This window comes from Periophthalmus magnuspinnatus, chromosome 1 (assembly GCF_009829125.3).
Source record: "Periophthalmus magnuspinnatus isolate fPerMag1 chromosome 1, fPerMag1.2.pri, whole genome shotgun sequence".
Lineage (NCBI taxonomy): Eukaryota > Metazoa > Chordata > Actinopteri > Gobiiformes > Gobiidae > Periophthalmus > Periophthalmus magnuspinnatus.
In genome coordinates this window covers 7,714,401-7,734,565 of record NC_047126.1, presented here as the reverse complement: position 1 = coordinate 7,734,565, position 20,165 = coordinate 7,714,401, and the positions used below count along the sequence as shown (strand labels likewise).

Genomic DNA, 20,165 nt, shown 5'->3' with positions numbered 1-20,165 from the left:
TTAGACCATATGGAGTGTGAATTTTTTGTGATCTGTGGAGTTGTTTGATTGTTGTTTGTGTTGTCCTGTCTCTTGTCTCGTTTTAGATGTCGAGGGACTGCGAATGAAAATTAGCTGTGCAGTTAACTTCGGCACATTTACACGTGTATTTTTTACTGGTGTTTATTAATGTGCATTGTCCCTTTTAAATAAATAAATAAAATAAAATAAATAAATGATATTATTGAATGCAATTATGCCACTCTCTCTTATATTATGTGTATGATATGATTTGAAGGCCATCATTTGTTGGAAAAGTTCCTTTCACAGTACATCTTGTTCTTCGTGTCTATCCAAAGATTGATACAGGAAAAAAAAAGAACTTCTACTATAAGTCTGTGTGAAAAAGATGTTGAAATTGTCATTGTGAGTGTAGTGAGGAGCTGGAACACTGGGTCCTCAGTGCCGGTCCAGAGTGTTCTGTTTGAGACCGCACAACAGATAGGCTCTTTTCCCAAATCTTTATCTTTTATGGTAACTGATATCGGCTGGTATTGTTTAATGGAGATTTCATTATGTCTATGATATCTTACAGCCTGACAGCTTTGTAAAACTATATAATGGACTTTAGACTAGATCATTTGTGTACTTGTGTACTACTGCATGTCTGCCAAATATATGACTGGTAGACTTGTCATGATAACACATTTTGAAGTTCGATATATCGCTGAAGTAAATAATAGATGATAAACGATTATAGTGAAACAAATGACACTGACAAAAACCCAAGAGCAGATTTAAACCACAAAAACTATTCTAAATCTAGAATATAGTTTAAAAAAAAAATCACAAGCTGCAATAAATAAACAGCAGAATGAAACACTAGTCCTTAGTTTGCATCTATAATGAATCATATAAACTGTTAATTCAAACTTTTATGGCTTAAATATTATCGTATAGGTTAAAAAAAATCCCAGTAATGCAAAGAAAATGTAGACATGATAAATATTGACCCCATATAGTGAATATTGTGACAGGCCTATGCACTGCGCTGATCTTTGTGACTCTGGGGGTATCATCTCTGACAGGACACATCTTCTCATTCAATTTGTTCTTTATTATGCTGTTTACTATTTTTTACATTTTATATACATACAAAAGACATCAAATATATGTAGCAAGATATGTGGAATAAAGTTTAATAACTCAACAAAATATTTTTTCACTTCACGCCTGTGCCTTGTCAGGGTCAAGAAAAGCCAAAAGTGCAAAGTAGTGATCAAAACAAAGTGTGGCTCTTGTTAAGTTTTCAGTAATTTTGAATTCATCATTTGTTTACTGCATTCTGTACGTGTTGATTCATACTTTTGGTGCTTTCAATGAGAATCTACAATGTAAATCGTCATGAAAATAAAAAATAAAAAACATAAATGGAAAGTGTGTCCAAAAATAATAAATATCGGTAGTTTACAGCTGACATTAGATCGTGATTTATAAGCTGTATGAAAATGCAGATTGAAGTGACCAAGGTTTATTTATGTATTAATTCTGTTAGATAAATACAAAGCATTGGGCAAGAAAAACAGTAAAAGTTATTGTGCAGAGGCTCCTGGAGTCCTTCTCTCGAGTTTAATCCAAATGCCCTTCTCTGGACGTAGGATGAGTTCTCCTACTGGACGTAGTTCCTCTCGTTTCTGACACGCCTCCACAGTGAAGCTCCTCAATATGGACGCCAACACCACCTTCTCCTCCATCAGGGCAAAACGCTGGCCTGAAAGAAGGCCAAACAACACAACTAAGCTTCTGTCTTTGCCAGTATTGGTTTCTATATCCACCTCATCTACACTTTACATCGAAGGATATTTTTATTTTGTCTTTTTTTTTTATGAGCCGTAATCCCTCCTTTGCTCCAAAATGTAAGATATAAGAGAAAGATGAGCCAGATGAGCAAATACCAATACATAAAAGAAAAAGAAAGGGGGAAAAAAGAAAAATCATCTTGTGCTCTTCATGAACTACAGTAAAATAACCTGAGAATGAAAAAGTGGCAATTTAGGGATATATAAAAACAACAGGGTGGGCTTCTGAATATCTGAATATCATTTGCAGACATTTAATTAGGCATTTGATTAAGTCCAATTACCATGTCTAATCATAATCCATTTACAAATTCAATCAATTCCAGCCTATTACCAATCCATTACCAAGTCCAATTAAGCATTACCAAGTCCAAAGACCAGGTCCAATTAAGCATTACCAAGTCCAGTTACCAAGTCCAATTCATTACCAAGTCCAATTAATCATTACCAAGTCCAAAGACCAGGTCCAATTAAGCATTACCAAGTCCAATTACCAAGTCCAACTAAGCATTACCAAGTCCAATTACCAAGTCCAACTAAGCATTACCAAGTCCAATTCATGACCAAGTCCAATGACCAAGTCCAATTAATTATTACCAAGTCCAACTAAGCATTACCAAGTCCAGTTACCAAGTCCAATTAAGCATTACCAAGTCCAAAGACAAGGTCCAATTAAGCATTACCAAGTCCAACTAAGCATTACCAAGTCCAATTACCAAGTTCAATCAAGCATGACCAAGTCCAGTTACCAAGTCCAATGACCAAGTCCAATTAATCATTACCAAGTCTACAGACCAGGTCCAATTAAGCATTACCAAGTCCAATTACCAAGTCCAATCCATTCCAGCCTATTACGAATCCATCATCAAGTCCATAAAGGATTTGATTAAGTCAAATTACCAATGCAGTTGCGTAGTCCTGCAGAGAAGGGTATGTAGGCGTATGCAGGTCGTCCCACTGAGTTTTCTGGGAAGAATCGCTCTGGTCTGAACTCCTCCGGATTTGGGAAGTAACGTGGGTCTCGATGCAGCACATATGCGAAGAGTATGACGTTGGAACCTTTGGGAACTTTATAGCCTTCTGCCGAAAAATGCAAATTTGAGAGATTTTAGAGAAAGAAACATGAGGATCATCAAATCCATTGGCTGAATACTTTAATCTATGAAGTATATTCATAGTCAAAGGGCTCATATTGCGCTATTTTTTAAAATCTATGTTATAATGTTGCTTCCCTGGAAAACTGCCACTTCATGACATCACAAGGTGGAGCAAAGCATTTTGAGCTTTGGAGATGTACAGACTAATAATAGAGCATTACTCCAAGATGTGTGAATGAAACAAAACACAACTCCAGGTTTGTTTTTGAGGAGGTAACAACATTATAACACGACTTAAAGCTCACAAGAGTCAATTTTGTGTAATACAGGACCTTTAAATGTACTTTTGAATGAAGTAGTATATAATCTCAAAATATCTGTTCTATCATATTGAGTGTAAATAAAGCTGGATCTAACAAATACTGGAGCACTGTACTTACTGATGGTAGTGTCCTGGCAAATGCGTCGGGCAAAGAAAGGGACGGAGGGGTAGAGCCGAAGTCCCTCTTTGATCACACACTCAAGGTACCTGAGCTTCTTTAAGTCCTCCATGTTTATGGGCCTCTCTGATGTCCCTGAATACATCACATAAATTCTCACTGACAATTTTCTGTTCACTTACAAGGGCGTCTTAAGTCAACAAACAACCTAATAAACATGGGGGTTGGGGTAATTCTACACTAGGATAATCACTATATCGACTTGTCATTCAATACATGACAGGCAGAATAATTTTTGGAGGTCATTATTTATGGTGGGGACTTTTTTCTCTGTACTAGTGGGGAAATTTTGGTAATTTTGCTGTTTTTAGGTACAGAAGGTTGGATTACGATCTTTCATCAGTCATTATAAAGACAAACTAAGTGTTGCATTATGCTATTTATTTATATATTTTTTAACAATTTTGTACATTTAGAATAGGTTTTGGGATAATTCTGCTTTATGTTTTAGTTTCATTATTATTGTTTATCGTCTGTATTTATTTCAGCAATATATCGGCAAGTGTAGACAGGTCTTTTCTACGCACACATGTTTTTATAGTTCATGCTTTCATCAGAATTTAACATGGTAACATTCCCAATATCAAGAATATAAAATGACAAGATAACAGGGGATCTTTAATAAACATTCATAGTGTTTTCTCTTACTTGTTTTGGTCTTTTGAATATATGTTTTTTCACATAGTTTGCAATAAAATAACAGATAGGAATTGAAAACACTATATAAATACATACATAATAATTCTTGACCAATGCATAGGGCTGTTTTTTTTTTTTTTTATACAAAAACATAAAAAGTTAAAGAAAGTAAAAAAGTTTTATGCATGTTGATCTTACCAAACACCTCGTCCAGCTCTTGGTGCACTTTACGCTGCACCTCGGGGTGGGAGCCCAGCAGGTGTAGAGCCCAGTTCATGGCAGCAGCCGTGGTATCATGACCCTGGAGACAGATGCAGATTAAAATTGTGCAAAGAACGTCTTAATGGAAACTTGTAACAGCATGTAAACTAGCCTGCAAATAACCATCAGCATTATGTAAAAATAAACACATTTTAAGCTCTTGAAATTGAGGCAGTCCAAATATTTACTATTACTTTTATATTATGTTTGACGATATGCACAAAATTGTAGCCATGTTTATAATGAAAGACTAAATAACTCATAACAGCTGTTTTGTATAATATAGGACCTTTACAACGCACATTTTAGGTGTGATGTTTGTGGTGCTCATTTGATAATGGGATACATCACTGAAAATGAATATACTTTTCATCCATTCTATAACAATGTCCCACCTCAAACATGAAGGTGTCCACCTCCTCCTGAATGTCCCTGTGGCTCAGGCCGTGTCCCTCTTCATCTGTGGTCTTCAGGAGCATGTCCAGGAACGCTCGCCTCTTCTTTCCGTCTGTCTCACTGTCTGATTCAATGTTGGAAATGTTCTCTGCTCTCTCATTTATTACCTAGTAACAAAAAAGTATTTTATCTGGGTGTAGGGTTTTCAGCATTTCCGTATGTTAACTTAGATAAAAATGTACTATTGACTGTCTGTGATGGTACAAGTCCAATGATGGAGTGATGTTGACTCACTTTGTATGTGAAGGAATGGAGAACTTTCAGTGTCTTGTCGTGTTCTTTGCCATCTCCAATAATATAGTATAGAGAATCTGACCAAAACCAGGGAGCCCTCTGTCTTCGACTCACAATGTCACTCATTCTGAAAAGACAACCAGTGAATGTAACTCTAAACAACTAAACAGTTCAAATGAAGCTGAAAAATGATTTTGAATCTTACTTGTTCACACACTTGACATACTCAGACTCAGAATTGCTCTGAGCATAGATTTTCTTTCCCATGGCAGTTTCTAAGGAGACATATTGAAAAGCATTTGAAATACTTGGTAAAGACAAAACAAAAACAAAAAAAATATCACTAAACTATTAATCACTTCAAAACATGGGAAAATGCAATAATCATCAGCCTCCACCCACTTAATGAGTTGGAGCGGCTGGTATTTTGAAGCACCGACACATAAAAAAATGATCACTACCAATTTACTTTGTTACATTTGACACACAGCAAGTGGAATAAACTGTTACTCTCTTTGTATGTGGCACTAGCATATCGTGTAGTAGGTTTTGATGCACACTACTGACCACAGATAATGTCCAGAGCACACAGGGTGACGTCAGGGAAGCAGTTAAACACTCCCTTGCCAGCCTTCTTCTGCAGCTTCTCCACCAGGATCTCAGCCTGCTCATTCATCACGTCCAGGAAGTCAGTCAGAATAGAGAAGTGGAAGGTTGGGGTCAGCATCTTCCTCCTCTGTCGCCATTTGGTGCCAGTGCTGTGGGCATTAAGGAAAAACAAAAAAAGCCACAGTTAGGGAGAAGACGACATAGAACTTATTCACGTTAGTAGTCAGACGTACTTGAAAAACACGCAGAGGGAAGCGCTTTGTGCAGTGTGTGATTGTTCTACTGTTGTGACACACTCAGTAGTTTGAATATCCTGATATGTCCCGATTGGTTTAAGCCAAAACCATGACCGACTGATCATTTTCAGTTAGTTAGTATGAGAACACTTCCGGCTCCATCGAATCCAAATCACTTTACATATTTTGGTCTTAAAATGTTCGTATTAACCCGCTCTATATGATACTGTTATTATTATTTTGCTATTTTGTTTGTGAGTCTTAGAAGAAACAGAACAAATAAACAGTAAAACAATTGTCTACGTATGTTATAGTTTAATAGCAGAGATAGCACCACTCTGAGGAAAATGCTGTCACTTTTAGACTATACAACAAACAGGATTCATAATAAAGCTGTACCTTGTGAGCAGACCTGTCCCAAGCCAGGGGTGGAGGAAGGTGTATGCGTGAGCTTTGTCCATGTGGATGGGGTTGTTCAGAATGGCCTGTATCATAAAGAAATTATGGTACACATTTTGATTGTGAATTCTACTTCTTTCTAAGATTTACCAATAACAATGATGAAAGCAAAGTATAAATCCTCTGTATATAGTACATTTAGTCGTATGCTGTGGTTACTGATGTTTCTACCATTTTGCGAAACAGCTGTAAAGTTTCTACCATTTTGCCAAGTAGCTCTAACATAATTTGCTCCTACATAAGACCATTTATAGAACCCAGGAAATGTGCTTTACCTCAACAGTGTCAGGATGGTACAGGATGACAAAAGGGACAGTTCCAATCCAAATCTTATACATTGGTAGTGTGTAGAATTGGTTACTGAGGTCCACCACCTGGTTAAAGAATGCTGGAAAGAACAGCATTTACACTGATATTAACAAGTAAAACAGTATGCAAAAAGAACATTTGAAGAACACTTTCTTTCCTTTAAGTCCTTTTCAATAGTTAAGATTGTACATTTAGAAATATCAAGTGTGCAATTTTCAAAACAGTTATTTTTTTTTTTTTATGCACATGAGAAGTAATAACCATTTCTGGAGCTGGTCTCAATACGGTTTTAAGTGGACTCCAGTGCAGTCCGCTAGTGATGTGAACGCTACCCGGCCGCGATTCAACCCAACTCGGCCTTTTTGATCTAAACAAGCCTCCATAGCGCAGTGAGTATGAACAAAATAAATCCCAGAATCACGATCAAAGTAGGAGACACTGGTCGTGACAAGCCGTATATTGAGGAGGAGATTATTAATCGCTGACTGCGGTTTCGGGGACGACCAATAACAAAAACCAGTGGTGTTGAAGCTAATCAGTTACACGGCCTTGTAAAGCGAAGAGCTGTTCCGAATCCTCACAATATTTACATGTGTTTATTCTCATATAATAGTGCACTCGTGTATTATCTTGGACACTGATAATAAAGTTGTCATAACTCTGTGATTCATCCGCTCGTATCCTGCAGCTAATGATAACGTTTTATTTGTGCATAATTCCAAATGGTAAACACACTCCCACTCTCAGTTTGAACCATTTTAAACAGATCTGAGCCTTAGCCATTTCTCCCTGTGATTAGCTTGTAAATAAAACAAGTTCTCACTGTGACTTCTGTCATACAAATCAATATAAAAAGAGCCAGTCTTTTTAACGGGGCTTTGAAGAGAACAGATCCAAAAGATTCAGATCCCACTAAGGAGCCAAAAGTCCCTTCACTACCTGCAGCTCTCATGTTCCTGAAGTAAACTTTCTCCTGCTCTGATGCCTCGTTAGCTCATGAGCCCCTGTGGAGTGCATGTGACATTGCTAAAATGGGATGCAGTTTGATTTAACAAGAAACAGATGATGTAGGGACATTCCTCTGGTCAATGGGTGAACGCGGTTTCTACTTTGTTGTTGATTCCTGCACTATTTGCAATGCAGCGCCACCAAGCAGGATATTCTGTTTTCACTTCATTTGGTTCATTTGAGCCGTTGTTTGATTCGCGCCAAATGAAAACAGTAACGGTGTTTCATCTTTAGCCCCCAATCCAGCCAATTAACCAGACTAACAGGTGTGAAAGTTCCCCTTAAAAAGTGTCTTACCTTCTGAGTCGGTTTTCAGCTGGTGTGCATTTCCAATGATGGGGAATGTTGTCCCCATCTCAGGAATGGGCTTCATAGTGATATACTTGGAAACATAGTCACCTAGCAGTTTGTATGTGATGTATGTTAGAGCTAAGATGAAAGCGCTGACCAAGATCATTGGAAGCGAGTAGGTGCCTAAGAGTACTGCCATTTCCTCTGTGTGTATACGATTGTATTAGAAACACAGTGCTTGATCTTCAAGTGCCTGGACTTTTATAAACACAAACACAGGGGGGAGGGGACTTTGAGGAACCACCTACTTTTTTTAATCTGAAAAAACGTTACTTCCTTTAGCATTATTATTATGTATTTGATCAGATATGGATGATGCAGGAGGGTCAGTGTTGAAATTGCAATAAAGTGAATGATTGACGGGACAGGATGTAGGGGCCTTTCTTTGATTAGGTCTGTCCTGAGGAATATGAACTCTGCTGAACTTGGTCTGTGTTACTGTGAGGAGGTACGTACACTACTCCAGAATGCTAGGAACACATTGAATATTAAAGGAGACATGTGTATTTTATACAAAATATTAGTTTTTAGCTTATAACCATATAATGATGTTGTTCCCTCATCAAAACATTCACAGAGGTCTCAATTACTATTAGTTTGCCTTCTCTGAGCCTCAGTTCATCAACCATCAATACTTTATCACACACACCCACACACACACATACATTCATACACATATATGAAGTGCGTAGTCAAATACAGTCCAATATACAAATAAACTATGTAGGTCTCAGCTTCTCTAATTTAGCTCCAGAATAGCTCAGTATATGTAAGTAAAAATAAATATACTAATTTGGACTACAGTTTGTATAAAAAAGTGATGTCATTAATTGTTATCAACTAAATATTGATATGCACTTCAAGTGTGCTTGCTGATTATCACCACTGATATAATGTGGACTCCATTCACCTGTGCTCTTTGCACAGTTCTCTGAATCATGTTAGCACAAGCTGCCTCGTGACCCATATTAGAGAACAAATGTAGATGTTTTTGGATAAGTTCCAAACACTGCACTCTCCTGCCCTCATGACATGCACACAAAGATAGACAGAGCTGTAAACCTGTGTGAACTGATAAGCTTTAACTCAGTGGAAGGATTCTGATTTCATAATAGGAAAAGTCAATCGAGTTTGCCCTGACTCTACCATTTAGACTGTATTCTAGAAGTAAAAACAAGCAGAAACATTAACAACATAAGTTTCGGAGATGACATAGCCCTTACATCAACATCACGAGAAAGACTTCAGCTTCTGCTAAACAAGGCAGTGTCAAGAGAATTACAACTTGAAATCAGCACAAAGAAAACTAAAGTAATGGCAGTCACCAGGGACCAGAGCAGCTGGAGTGACTGGAGGCAGCAAGACCTGCCCTGAGCTCCTTCAAAGTCTTTCTTATTCTGCAAATCACTTTGAATTACTTTCCTTGCCACTGAGGCGTGATCCAGCTCTGCATTACAGCACCAAACGTAGACTCCTGATAACACTTGGACCCTACGGGATGTCAACAAAAACAAAATTGTTCCATCTGTCATATACTGAACGATAAGTCGATATATTCATTATCGTGACACTCCTGCTGTCGACATTAACAGACTGGAAGCGTTCAAACCTCAACTAATATCAAGTATCAGAAAAAGGAGACTACAGCACTGTGGTCGTATCATCAGGACCCAAAATATCTGCATTGAGATGCTAGAACGGTGTGTAGATTAGGGTGACTAGAACTAGGTCAGTTTAATGTGGGAGAATTCAGTCAGTGCAATTGAGTACATATTTTTGTCTTCCATGAGTTCATTTTCAAGCATGTCTTTCTGTAATTTGGCCAAACAAATGAGAATCTATGTCCTTTACGATTTGGCCAGTATCATATAGGGACACCTCGGACATTTCTTGAATAAAACTAGGACAAATCACTGGTTTTGGATAAATCTGTTGGGACAGGAGACACAAGGCTCAAAACTGGGACTGTCCTGGGTCAACAGGGACATCCTAATATAGATGGCAAGAGGATGAGAAGGAGACAAAAAAGACAATAGAGTGATGTCCAAGACTGGACCAAAACATCTCTTGGGAAGTGCACAGCCTTGGCAAGACAACGGAGCCTGTGGAGGAAGCTGGTGGAGATGATCCATGAGCTTCAATCCTCAGTAATGAGGATGGGAATAGGAAGATACGGACTACAAAGCAGTTTAAACTCTCCAGAGAATCAGCGCAGTGTTTCCTTTTTGTGCATATGAACATTTTACACAAATCAACTTACTATCATTTTCAGTGAAACTTTATCTCAAATTCTCCACTGAAATGAATGGAATTTCAGCTTAATCAGAAGAGCCACCACAGTAAAGTGTGGTTTACTGGAAAAGTGGGTGGAACTATAGCTGTTATACTTACTGCCTTCAGTGTTGTGTGTAACGACACTGGTTTCAATGTTAAAACGCATGAGCATGCAGCTCGAGCAAATGTCTGCTTAAGTAATAAGCTGATTAATCAAACAGGCAAGACAAGTTTATTTGTAGAGCACAATTCATACACAAAGTAATTCAAAGTACTTTACAGAATAAGAAAAACATTAAAATCACAGTACAAACAAATCAAAACATAAATAATCATCACAAAATGAACATTAAAAGAGAAGAGCGCAGAATAAAAACCTTTCAGTCGTATACATAGCTGAACAGAACCGTTTTGAGCCTGGATTTAAACATTGTCAAAGTCTGTCTCACATTTTCAAGAAGACTATTCCAGGTTTTAGCTGCATAAAACGGAAATAATGATTCTCCATGTTTATTCCTGGAACAGTCACCATGAAACACTCTACTTATGTTCCTCGAGATTTTCTGAGTTGTTTTTTTTTTGGGTCATGGAAGCATTTAATATACATAAAATAAACAGCTAGTCAAAGAGGTAACACTTTACCATATGTACCACTAGATGGCAGCATTATAAAATAATACATTTTTCCCATTCATACCACTGGGCTTCATACATTTCAAAATCTTGCATTATTTAAATTCTTAATCTTAAATATATCTTAACTAAACTAAAAATCACCAAAAAATGAAAAAAGCATAATCATGTTATACAAATAAATTTTACCTCAGTTCACACATTTGTCCCTTTTCAGCATAACTTTGAGTCTCCACAAACCAATAAACTGTATTATCAGCTAATTATTAAAATTGAAGTAATGAAGTGATTATTTTCCTTTAATTATTAAAAGTTATTGGAGCCAGTGGTTCGTCTTGCCCAAAGCAATGAGCAGGTTCTGGTGAAAGGCAGGGACCCTCTCTCTCTGGGGGGGCCAATCCACAACACAGCAGGGCCTGAGCATCCCCCTGCGCAGAAACAGGGTCCGGGACAGTTTGTAGTCATGAATGTCCTCCAGCAAGACCAAAATCACAGAGTCCCGGCTGTCTTCTATCACTTGGTGCAGGGCGTGGTGGACTGTGAACCTGCAGTGCCAAACAGAACAAAAGTAATACCTCAGGTCAGTCCTTCTGTATAAATAATGATAAAATAAATCAGCTGTTTGAGAACCTATTACTATTATGAAATCTTATATATTTACATGTATTATTTTGGCTCTCCTGTGACCCATATTATATTCTGTAATTACAATATTTCAAACTCAATTTTAATTTCAAGAAAAAGGCTGATACTTGAAAACTAATCCAATGCCACAATGATGCCGTTTCCTACAGATGTACATGTTTCTTTAATATTAGTAGTGGTAGCAGTGGTAATAGTAGAAGTACGAGTAGGAGTAGTTTCTAAATTTCAAAGTTTGAGGTTAGTCTTTCAGTATTTATTCAGTTCTGGACAAATGAATATCTAGTTTTATTCTAGTTTATTGTTGATTATTATCTGAGTATACATGCTTTGTGATCAGAAATATTATGTACGATACGATAATATATTGATTTGTAACTGCTGTGATCACCCTTTTGCTGTTGCTGATGTTAATCGTGAGGTAAATTAAAATTATAATTACCGTCTACACTGGGGGTCGTTGAGGAGATTGTCTGTAACGACAAACAGGATCTTTCTCGACCGTCTCATGTTATCCACAATGGACTCAAGCTGTGACATTCCTGGTACTGAATCTCTGTCCTCCAAACAGAATCTGCACTGCTGCTTCTCTAACGGAAGCATCCTTCTCTCCACCCAACCTGCATCCTGTTCTGCATGGATTACATACGCATCAAACTCAAAGGATCTCCCCTCTTCAGCTTTGGCATCGCTCAATCCTAACGTGCGACTGATTAGAATATTGCAATAGAACTGAATCCTCCATCCTTGGAATCGCACAACAAGAGCCGTAACCATCAGCAGGAGGACAGTAGTGCTGCTCAAGATGTACAGGGCCTGGAATGGGGTCGTGTCCTTGCAAGAAAAAGTATCAAACTTCATGATGGACTTGTTGAAGTACGATAGAGGTGTATTGCAAATGTACTCTTGTCCACGATCTGGTACACTGGCATTGGTGCTATTAAGCCAAGTGAGAAACCAGAAGATGCTTTCACATGTACAATCAAACGGGTTCTTGTCCATGATGAGTACCTTCAAGTTGGTCACCGGAGTCCGAAATACCTGAGGCGTCACTGAAGTTATCATGTTCTTTTGCAGTTTTAACTCTTGCAATGAATGTAAATCATCAAATATACCATCTTTCAAGCTATTTAGAAGATTACTGGAGAGACTCAATTGGGTAAGGTTGAACAATCCTTTCAGGCCGTTTTCGGGAATCTCATCAAAACCATTGCTGTCCAATTCAAGTTTTACAAGATTGGGTGTGAATTTAAGGAACATTACCGGCCCACCAACATTAGCGCTCTTCCACAAGCGAGCAAAATTGTTATGTTGGAGGTAAAGCACTTTCAAGTTGACCAGCCCTTCCAACAATGTTTCCTGAATGTTTGCCATGTTATTGTTGCTTAGATCAAGAATAGTTAGTTTGGACAGAGGCTTGAATGGAGAAGGTTCCATGTCTAGAGTTGTACCAATAAGACTTTTACCTAACATTAGTATCTTAAGGTTTGGAACATGGAAGAAGGAAGATGAAGTCAAAGTAATTTTATCGTTTTTGAACAAGTACAGTTCTTCAAGTTGTCCAAGTCCTTCAAATTCGTCACCAGCCAGAGTTTGTGTAATGTAATTTGATTCCAGATGTAACTCTGTGAGATTGGTTAAAAACGTGAATGCTCCAAGATGAATTTGTCTGAGAGCAGTTGCTTTAAGGTTTAACTTCCCAAGAGGAGATGCTGCAAGTGAGGCAAAAGTCAGATTAGTTATGACTTTACTTGAGGACATTTTTGTCCAACTTAAATCTAGATCTTGTAGACTTGTGAGACCACTAAAGGTATGCTGCGTGATTTCACCAACTGCAGATGATTGCAATATCAGAGTCTCTAGAGCACCCAGATGCTGGAAGGCAAAGTTCTCTATACTTGGGTGAGAGGCAAGTTTGGAGTCAAGAGCTCGGGTCAAATTCAGCATCTTTAAACTTTGAAGTCCTTCAAATGTGCCCTGTTTTAGTTGTTTAATCTTGTTTTCAGACATAATTAGAGACTGAAGTTTGTGTAGCCCCAAAAAGGAACCTATTTCTATTTTAGTCAATTCATTGCCGGATAAATCTATGCTGCTTAAATTGGTGTTTGTCAATCCTGTGAATGTGTTATTGGCGAGGGACGCTAGCTCCATGTTTTTGAGAGAAAGAGCTTCGATGTTAGACCCTGAAAGCTCCATGCAGAGTTTTGATAGAACTGGAGTTCCAATTTTGCTGCCATCTAATACTAGAGTACGGAGACTTGCAATGTTTTTGAAGCTTCCAGGTTCCACCTGAAATAAAACAAATAGTGAGACACAACTGTATGCACATTTCGAAACAAAGATGAAATATCCAGTTTCTACTTCCAGCCTCCAGTCAATTTCAGTTCCCTTTTACACTTAAAAGACTTACTGTTGTCAGTGGTACAGATGAAAAGTTGAGCACTAGTAATGAAGATTGTTTGAGGAAGTTAAAGTCATCAGTCTTCAGAATGTTGATATTGTTGTGGTTTAGGCCCAGATATTTCAGACTTAAAACATGTGGCTTCATACTGAGCGCAGCAGACTTCAAGTTGTTGTTGGAAATATCCAGATATTTCAGGTTCTGTAATTACAACAGCCCACACAAAAATGTTACTTCATATACCTTTAGATTTTAGGTGTTGTAAAAATACCTGGGTAAACACTTGGGTAAACATTCATCGTTAGTAAGAGTCACTGTCGCTTTAAAAACTCAGACAATGGGAGAGTTTGTGAAGTCTTATGTGGTTGTGGTTCTTGGTGATATTTTGCAAAATGTCATCAAGAAGAGGAAGAGGGGAAAACATGTACACTCACACACACAAAAAGTTAAATTTAGCAAAGTTAAAATTGCTTGAGCTAAGAAAATGTTACCTGAGTTGAGTAACTTTCACTTGACAAATAAAATTTTCTACCAATGGAACAAGAGTTTTTGTTATTAAAATAAGAATCTTGTGGAATCTTCTACATCTTGTTACACTTCCATCCATCCATTTTCTTCCACTTATCCGGGGCTGGGTCACAGGGGCAGCAGCATAAGCGGGGACTTCTAGGCTTCCCTCATTCCAGACACTTCCTCCAGCTCCTCCGGTGGGACCCCAAGGCATTCCCAGGAGAGCCGAGAGACATTATCCCTCAAGCATGTCCTGCGTCCTGGAACACCTCCCCACCTCTCCATCTCACACTTGTTACACTTAAGACAACAACTTTTTGCACACATTGAAAAAACAAAATGTTGCTTGAATTATTCCACTGACTGAAATTTGTCCTGAGCAAGTTAAATCTACTCCCATAAAGTAAAATGTTCTTAGATGAAGTAATTTTAATTTACCTAGATAACGTTTTGCAGTGTAATACCAGTTATTATAGACTTGTTTTCAAACATTTGTGTCTTTTTGTGTAAATATGAGAATTTCAAAAACAGAAAATACATAAAGTCCAAATTTAACCTTCAAACTTGTGATAGAAAATAAAATACAAAACAAAAATAATAAAAATATATCAGATACTGGCTAGGTTCACATGCACAAAGAAATCTGATTATGATCTGATTTCTGGACATTAAAAATCACTTAAATGACTTGTAAACCACAAAATCTAATGTGAGTGTTTAGAGCACATGTGTCAAAGTCAAGGCCCTTGGGCCAAATGCTGCCCTCCACATCATTTTATGTGGCCCTCGACATGATAAATTAAAAAGTCTGATGGTCTTAAAATCTCAATTTATCAGGACATACGCAGTTACACAGCCATATTTTTACATTGGGCAAATGTATATGCAATATTTGTAACTTGAATAAGTAATAAATCCAGAAACAGTTAATTAACAAGTTGAAAAATTTGTTAGATTTATTTTACATCTGGCCCTTTGAGAGCAGCCATTTTGCTGATGTGGCCCTCGGTGAAAACGTGTTTGACACCCCTGGTTTAGAGGGACCATGATCAGAAGAAATGAGATGATTATTCTGTTTACATTTTATTTGAATAATCTTATAACTTGAAAAATCTGGTAATAATCAGATCTAGAGTGCATATAACCACAGCTAGTGACAGAATGTACGCAGCATTGATTTTGTTCTCTGTTGTCGTACCTGAAGTCCTGCGAAAGGCTCTTGTTGTAACTTCAGCCTGTTGCTCGCCACGTTGAGCCACACTAAGTTCCTACACTGACTGAGATCTTGGGTCTTTGGGTCTAGTTGGTTCTTCTCCAGGTTGAGCGTCTGCAGAAAAGGCAGTACTTGGCACATCTTTTCATCCAGTTTGCTGATACTGTTGAAGCTAGCATCCAAACGCACTAGCTCAGGGTAAGGTTTGAGACACTGGTGGGCGATCCGCACTATCCGGTTGTGCGATATGTCCAGGCTGGAAATGTTGTGAGACAGATTCTGAGGGATCTCATTGAGGCTCATGTGGCTGCAGTCTGCGTGGCCGTTTCGCACCACACATGACTCCTTTTTGGGTGGAATGCATTCTGTCAGGCCAATGGTGAAGCAGAATGCAATTAACCACTGAAGATGTGGGAAATGTCGGGCATGTGGAGGTATTGCCCTGAGAACCTTGGGGGGAGGAAAAGATAAATAATCACTCAGATGGTAACAGTATGTATTTGTGTTTGTATAAACCATAGACTGTATATGTAAATGGACATAGCTAACGTGCTAGCTGCCACGTTCTAAATAGATAGTGAGCATGGGCACGCTCCATCGACTCTGGCTACTACTCAGTTTACATTGAAAAATTGTCACCCCTCTCTCCGTAACTGCTGCAATGAGTCGTTATTTTGGTCTCAAAATGTTCGTATTAACCTGCTCTACATGATCCTGGGGTTTTTATTTCGCTATTTTGTCTGTGATTCAAGATATGGACACTAAAACTGTCAAATCAGGTGTCTTCTTTCCCTGAGGTTGCTCCCGCTAGCGTTAGTAACAGGTTTTATTGACAGCTGCCCGCTCCCTCCTAAATCAGTGGTACAGGCAGAACATTGTGTTGTGTTTTGTTTCATTCATGCATGTTTAACACACACACACACAGCCTTTATATTTAGACTGGGGCTTTCTTTCAAACAGAAAAGACCCTGCTCTACATGTGATGTCATGTGGTAATACAGAAAGTCCTCCTTTTTTTTTTAAAACTCCATACACCTTCACTAGAATCATTTTGATGATTTCAGCTCTGGAATTGCCTATCTCTACTGAACTTAAAACTAAGCTGAACTAAAATGTAGCTGTTGACTTGAAAACTACCTCTAGATGACATCACAAGGTGGAACAGAGCATTTTCAGCTTTGGAGATGTAGACAGACGAATAATAAACGATTACTCAAACGTGTGAATGAAACAAAACACAAATCCAGGTATGTTTTAGACGAGGTAACATCATTCTAACACAGCTTGAAGATATCAAGAATTCATTTTGTCTAATATAGGACCTTTAAATTGCATGATCAAATACCACAATGTATTCCTTAGATTTTAGGAAAATAACTGCATTCTAAATACCATTACTCAGAAAAAATGTATTCTGAATACTTATGTTTGGTACATGTATTCAACTCTGCTCTGTTTCAATGCAAGCTTTTACCTGAAACCCTAGAATGTGTGTGTTATTAAAGTTTATTCCACAGAAGCAGAACTAGACCTTTCAACAGCGTCGCTCCGGGCTGTCTTCGGTTGCTATGATACTCATGGTTGGAATTCCAAATATGGAATTTGACTCCAAATTTGCCCCTATAACTGTGAGCCTCACTGAGGTGGTTTAGACATTTTCTTAAAATTGAACTAGCATTTTTTTTTTTTTTTTGTATTGCAATTTACACTAAGAAATGCATATCTTTGTTTTGCATGTGTAGTGTATATGTGCAGTACATCAGAACGCTGCTGCCCAGAGTCAGGACTAAACATGGGGAATTATTGTTTCAGTTTTATGCAGCTAAAACCTAGAACAGTCTTCCTGAAGATGTGAGACAGGTTTCTACTTTGACAATGTTTAAATACAGGCTCAAAACGGTTCTGTTTAGCTGTGCATATGACTGAAAGGTTTTTATTCTGCACTCTTCTCTTTTAATGTTAATTTTATGATGATTATTTGTGATTATTTATGTTTTGATTTATTCTATTATGATTTGAATATCTTTCTTAGTCTGTAAAGCACTTTGAATTACTTTCTGTATGAATTGTGCTTTACAAATAAACTTGCCTTGCTTTGCTTTTTCCAGTGACAAAGGAAGAGCATTTTGTTTTTTTATGTTCGAGTTAGCGCTGAACATCTGTAAGGGAGATGCATCTGCTCCTGAAGTCCATCTGAGCAAGTAAATTTGCTGCAATCTCAGAATTCCTGTTTGCTTTTAGCAACTGAAAATAATCTTAGCAAAATCAAAAAAGCAGAACATAATCAATTTTTCACTGAACTCATCATTTTGATCCAGACCATCAAACTGCACTATTTGAAAATGAAGCATGTAATTCATACCTTATGTCTCTTCATGTTGCTTGTCTCTTCCACTCACTCCTTTAACTAAGCCTCAAACTGTTCACTCTGGTTCCAACAGGACCCGGAAATGAAAAAAAACAAGTCCGGTTTCACATCTCTCAGTTCAGTTAACCCCTTCATGTTTTTTGCTTTAATATCACACAATCTTTTCAGGAAGCCTCTTCAACAAATTGTCTGATTGCTGCAAGAAAAACACATTTAAAACATTGAAGTACATGCTGGTATATGTAGTGGAACTATCATTTGAATGTAATGTGCTTTTTACATATTTAAAAGAGAAACAACAGACACAATTTTTAGATTTTGGCTTTGCTCCATTGCAGTAACTCTGAAAAAGTATTTAGTTTAGTGTATTCGGAATACTTTCACATTGAGTTGCATTATTTTATAGTGCAAAAGCATGTAACATAGGAGTCATATTTATATATTTGTTGCAGCGTTTGTTCTGAAAAAATCTCACTTGCTCCCATCACAAGAGCAGTGTCTTCTGCAGGGTTTTTCTTGCTAAAATTGAGCAGTTTTAAGCTTAAAGGGCCCATATTGCGCTATTTTCTGATCTGTTTCCTCATCACAAACGTATCTGAGCTTGTGTTTTGTTTCATTCACCACGTTTAACACACACCCTGCATATTTAGCCTGAGGCTTTCTCTCAAACAGAAAACACTCTGTTCCACCTTGTGATGTTATGTGGTAATACACAAAGTGCTCCACTTTTTTTAACTCCATACACCTGCGCTAGAATCATTTTGATGATTTCAGCCCTGGAATTGCCAATCTCTACTGAACTAAAAACTAAACTAAACTAATATGTAGCTGTTGACTTGAACATGTGTGAATGAAACAAAACACAACTCCAGGTATGTTTTAAACGAGGTAACATCATTCTAACGTGGCTTGAAGATATTAGAAGAATTAATTTAGTCTAATATAGGACCTTTAAATTGCATGATCAAATACCACAATGTATTCCTTAGATTTTAAGAAAGTAACTGCATTCTAAATACCATTACCCAGGAAAAAAAGTATTCTGAATACCAATGTTTGGTACATGGTTTTAGTTACTTCCCAACACTGCTCTGTTTCAATGTAATGTACCACACCCATTGTTCACGTCACGGTTGGCGAGCTATAACTTGTTTCTGTGTCACGCTACACCAGACACTGCACTAAAACAAACCAGAAACACTTATTCTTGCTTTCAGCCACATTCAAACAACAGCTCAGAATCTTGTCTTTGCTCAGCTGTTCTTTTGAATTCAATGTAAAGCTTTTCCATGTTAAGTATCAGTAACTTGAAATCCTCACCTGAGAAAGGAAGTTCCTCATAGTAAGTCAAATGTAAATGCGCCTTAATGCTAACCAGACGCTAGCTTTTATAGCGCAGTTGGTCAGCAAGGTTAGATAAATATTTGACCCTCCTTATCATTACTTGGTGCAACAGTCATCATGCCAGCTCAAGAGAAAATGAAACTACTGTGCAGAAATAGAAGGGGGTGTAGTTTGGGGGTTTGGCCAAAAGAGGGCAGCAGAGCATTGGAGTAGCACATAACTAATCGGAGTTCTGATATGTGGGATGTACGAACTAGGTACATTTTATGGAAACATGTTTGGGTTTTTTTTCATTATGGATGTTTTTTTAGTGCATTGAAGCATGTACAAATAAATGCATCCCCTGAGAGAGCTTGCATCTCCACAAACTTGACTCTTATTTGGCCAAACTTGCCTCTTCCTGCTTGTTTCCATGGAAATGTTATTCCTTTGGCTATAATCTTCCACAGTATGGCATAAAATGTATGTATCACCAGGGAGAATGTTTCTTGTGTGGTTTTTAATGTTCTATTTCCATGGAATCTTGTAGTTGACTTTTCAGCTTCAGAAAGTTACATACTGTACCTTTAATGGAGAATTTTAAACAATTGGGACCATACCTGACAGTGCAGTGAGGCAAGGTACGTCCTGGTATGTCCTGTTGTTTTCAGGCAATTTTATAAAACATTAGATTGACTTAATAAAAACAATAACTGCCTCATATTAGACGGTGGAGATATTTCATGTGCATTCTGAATCCACTTTCCTCTCCAAGTAACATAAATACAAATTAACTTTTTGTCC

General features: G+C 37.7%; 2 protein-coding genes across 4 annotated transcripts; both read right to left on the bottom strand.

Annotated features, from left to right (window-relative positions):
• Positions 1–1,181: 1,181 nt before the first annotated feature.
• Positions 1,182–8,154, bottom strand: LOC117373817 (cytochrome P450 4V2-like). The gene is made up of 11 exons (XM_033969928.2): positions 7,944–8,154; positions 6,605–6,717; positions 6,270–6,355; positions 5,593–5,783; positions 5,231–5,300; positions 5,026–5,152; positions 4,731–4,898; positions 4,273–4,375; positions 3,376–3,510; positions 2,739–2,918; positions 1,182–1,750 (listed from the first exon to the last, which is right to left on the bottom strand). The coding sequence occupies exons 1-11, from the start codon at positions 8,134–8,136 to the stop codon at positions 1,572–1,574; spliced, it is 1,545 nt and encodes a 514-aa protein (XP_033825819.1). The 5' UTR covers positions 8,137–8,154; the 3' UTR covers positions 1,182–1,571.
• Positions 8,155–10,482: 2,328 nt separating this feature from the next.
• Positions 10,483–19,509, bottom strand: tlr3 (toll-like receptor 3). 3 transcript variants are annotated; one of them, XM_033971743.2, is made up of 6 exons: positions 19,359–19,509; positions 18,033–18,234; positions 15,656–16,120; positions 13,957–14,148; positions 11,989–13,835; positions 10,483–11,449 (listed from the first exon to the last, which is right to left on the bottom strand). In XM_033971743.2, exons 2-6 carry the CDS (start codon positions 18,045–18,047, stop codon positions 11,218–11,220), a joined length of 2,751 nt encoding a protein of 916 aa, XP_033827634.1. In that variant the 5' UTR covers positions 18,048–18,234; positions 19,359–19,509; the 3' UTR covers positions 10,483–11,217. The 3 variants fall into 3 exon arrangements, with proteins under 3 accessions (XP_033827634.1, XP_055080282.1, XP_055080279.1); XM_055224307.1 differs by having other exon boundaries at positions 10,484–11,449; positions 18,033–18,098; XM_055224304.1 differs by lacking the exons at positions 18,033–18,234; positions 19,359–19,509 and adding an exon at positions 17,760–17,925 and having other exon boundaries at positions 10,484–11,449.
• Between the last annotated feature and the right edge of the window lie 656 nt (positions 19,510–20,165).

Coding starts and splice junctions, on each gene's coding strand:
- LOC117373817 (XM_033969928.2), bottom strand. CDS start 8,136: ATGGCAGTACTCTTAGGCACCTACTCGCTTCCAATGATCTTGGTCAGC. Junction 6,718..7,943: donor GCTGAAAACCGACTCAGAAG/GTAAGACACTTT, acceptor TGTTCTTTCCAG/CATTCTTTAACCAGGTGGTG. Junction 5,784..6,269: donor GGGACAGGTCTGCTCACAAG/GTACAGCTTTAT, acceptor TAATGCCCACAG/CACTGGCACCAAATGGCGAC.
- tlr3 (XM_055224304.1), bottom strand. CDS start 17,795: ATGCTCTTCCTTTGTCACTGGAAAAAGCAAAGCAAG. Junction 16,121..17,759: donor ACTGGAAAAAGCAAAGCAAG/GCAAGTTTATTT, acceptor CCTCCCCCCAAG/GTTCTCAGGGCAATACCTCC. Junction 13,836..13,956: donor CATCTGTACCACTGACAACA/GTAAGTCTTTTA, acceptor GTTTTATTTCAG/GTGGAACCTGGAAGCTTCAA.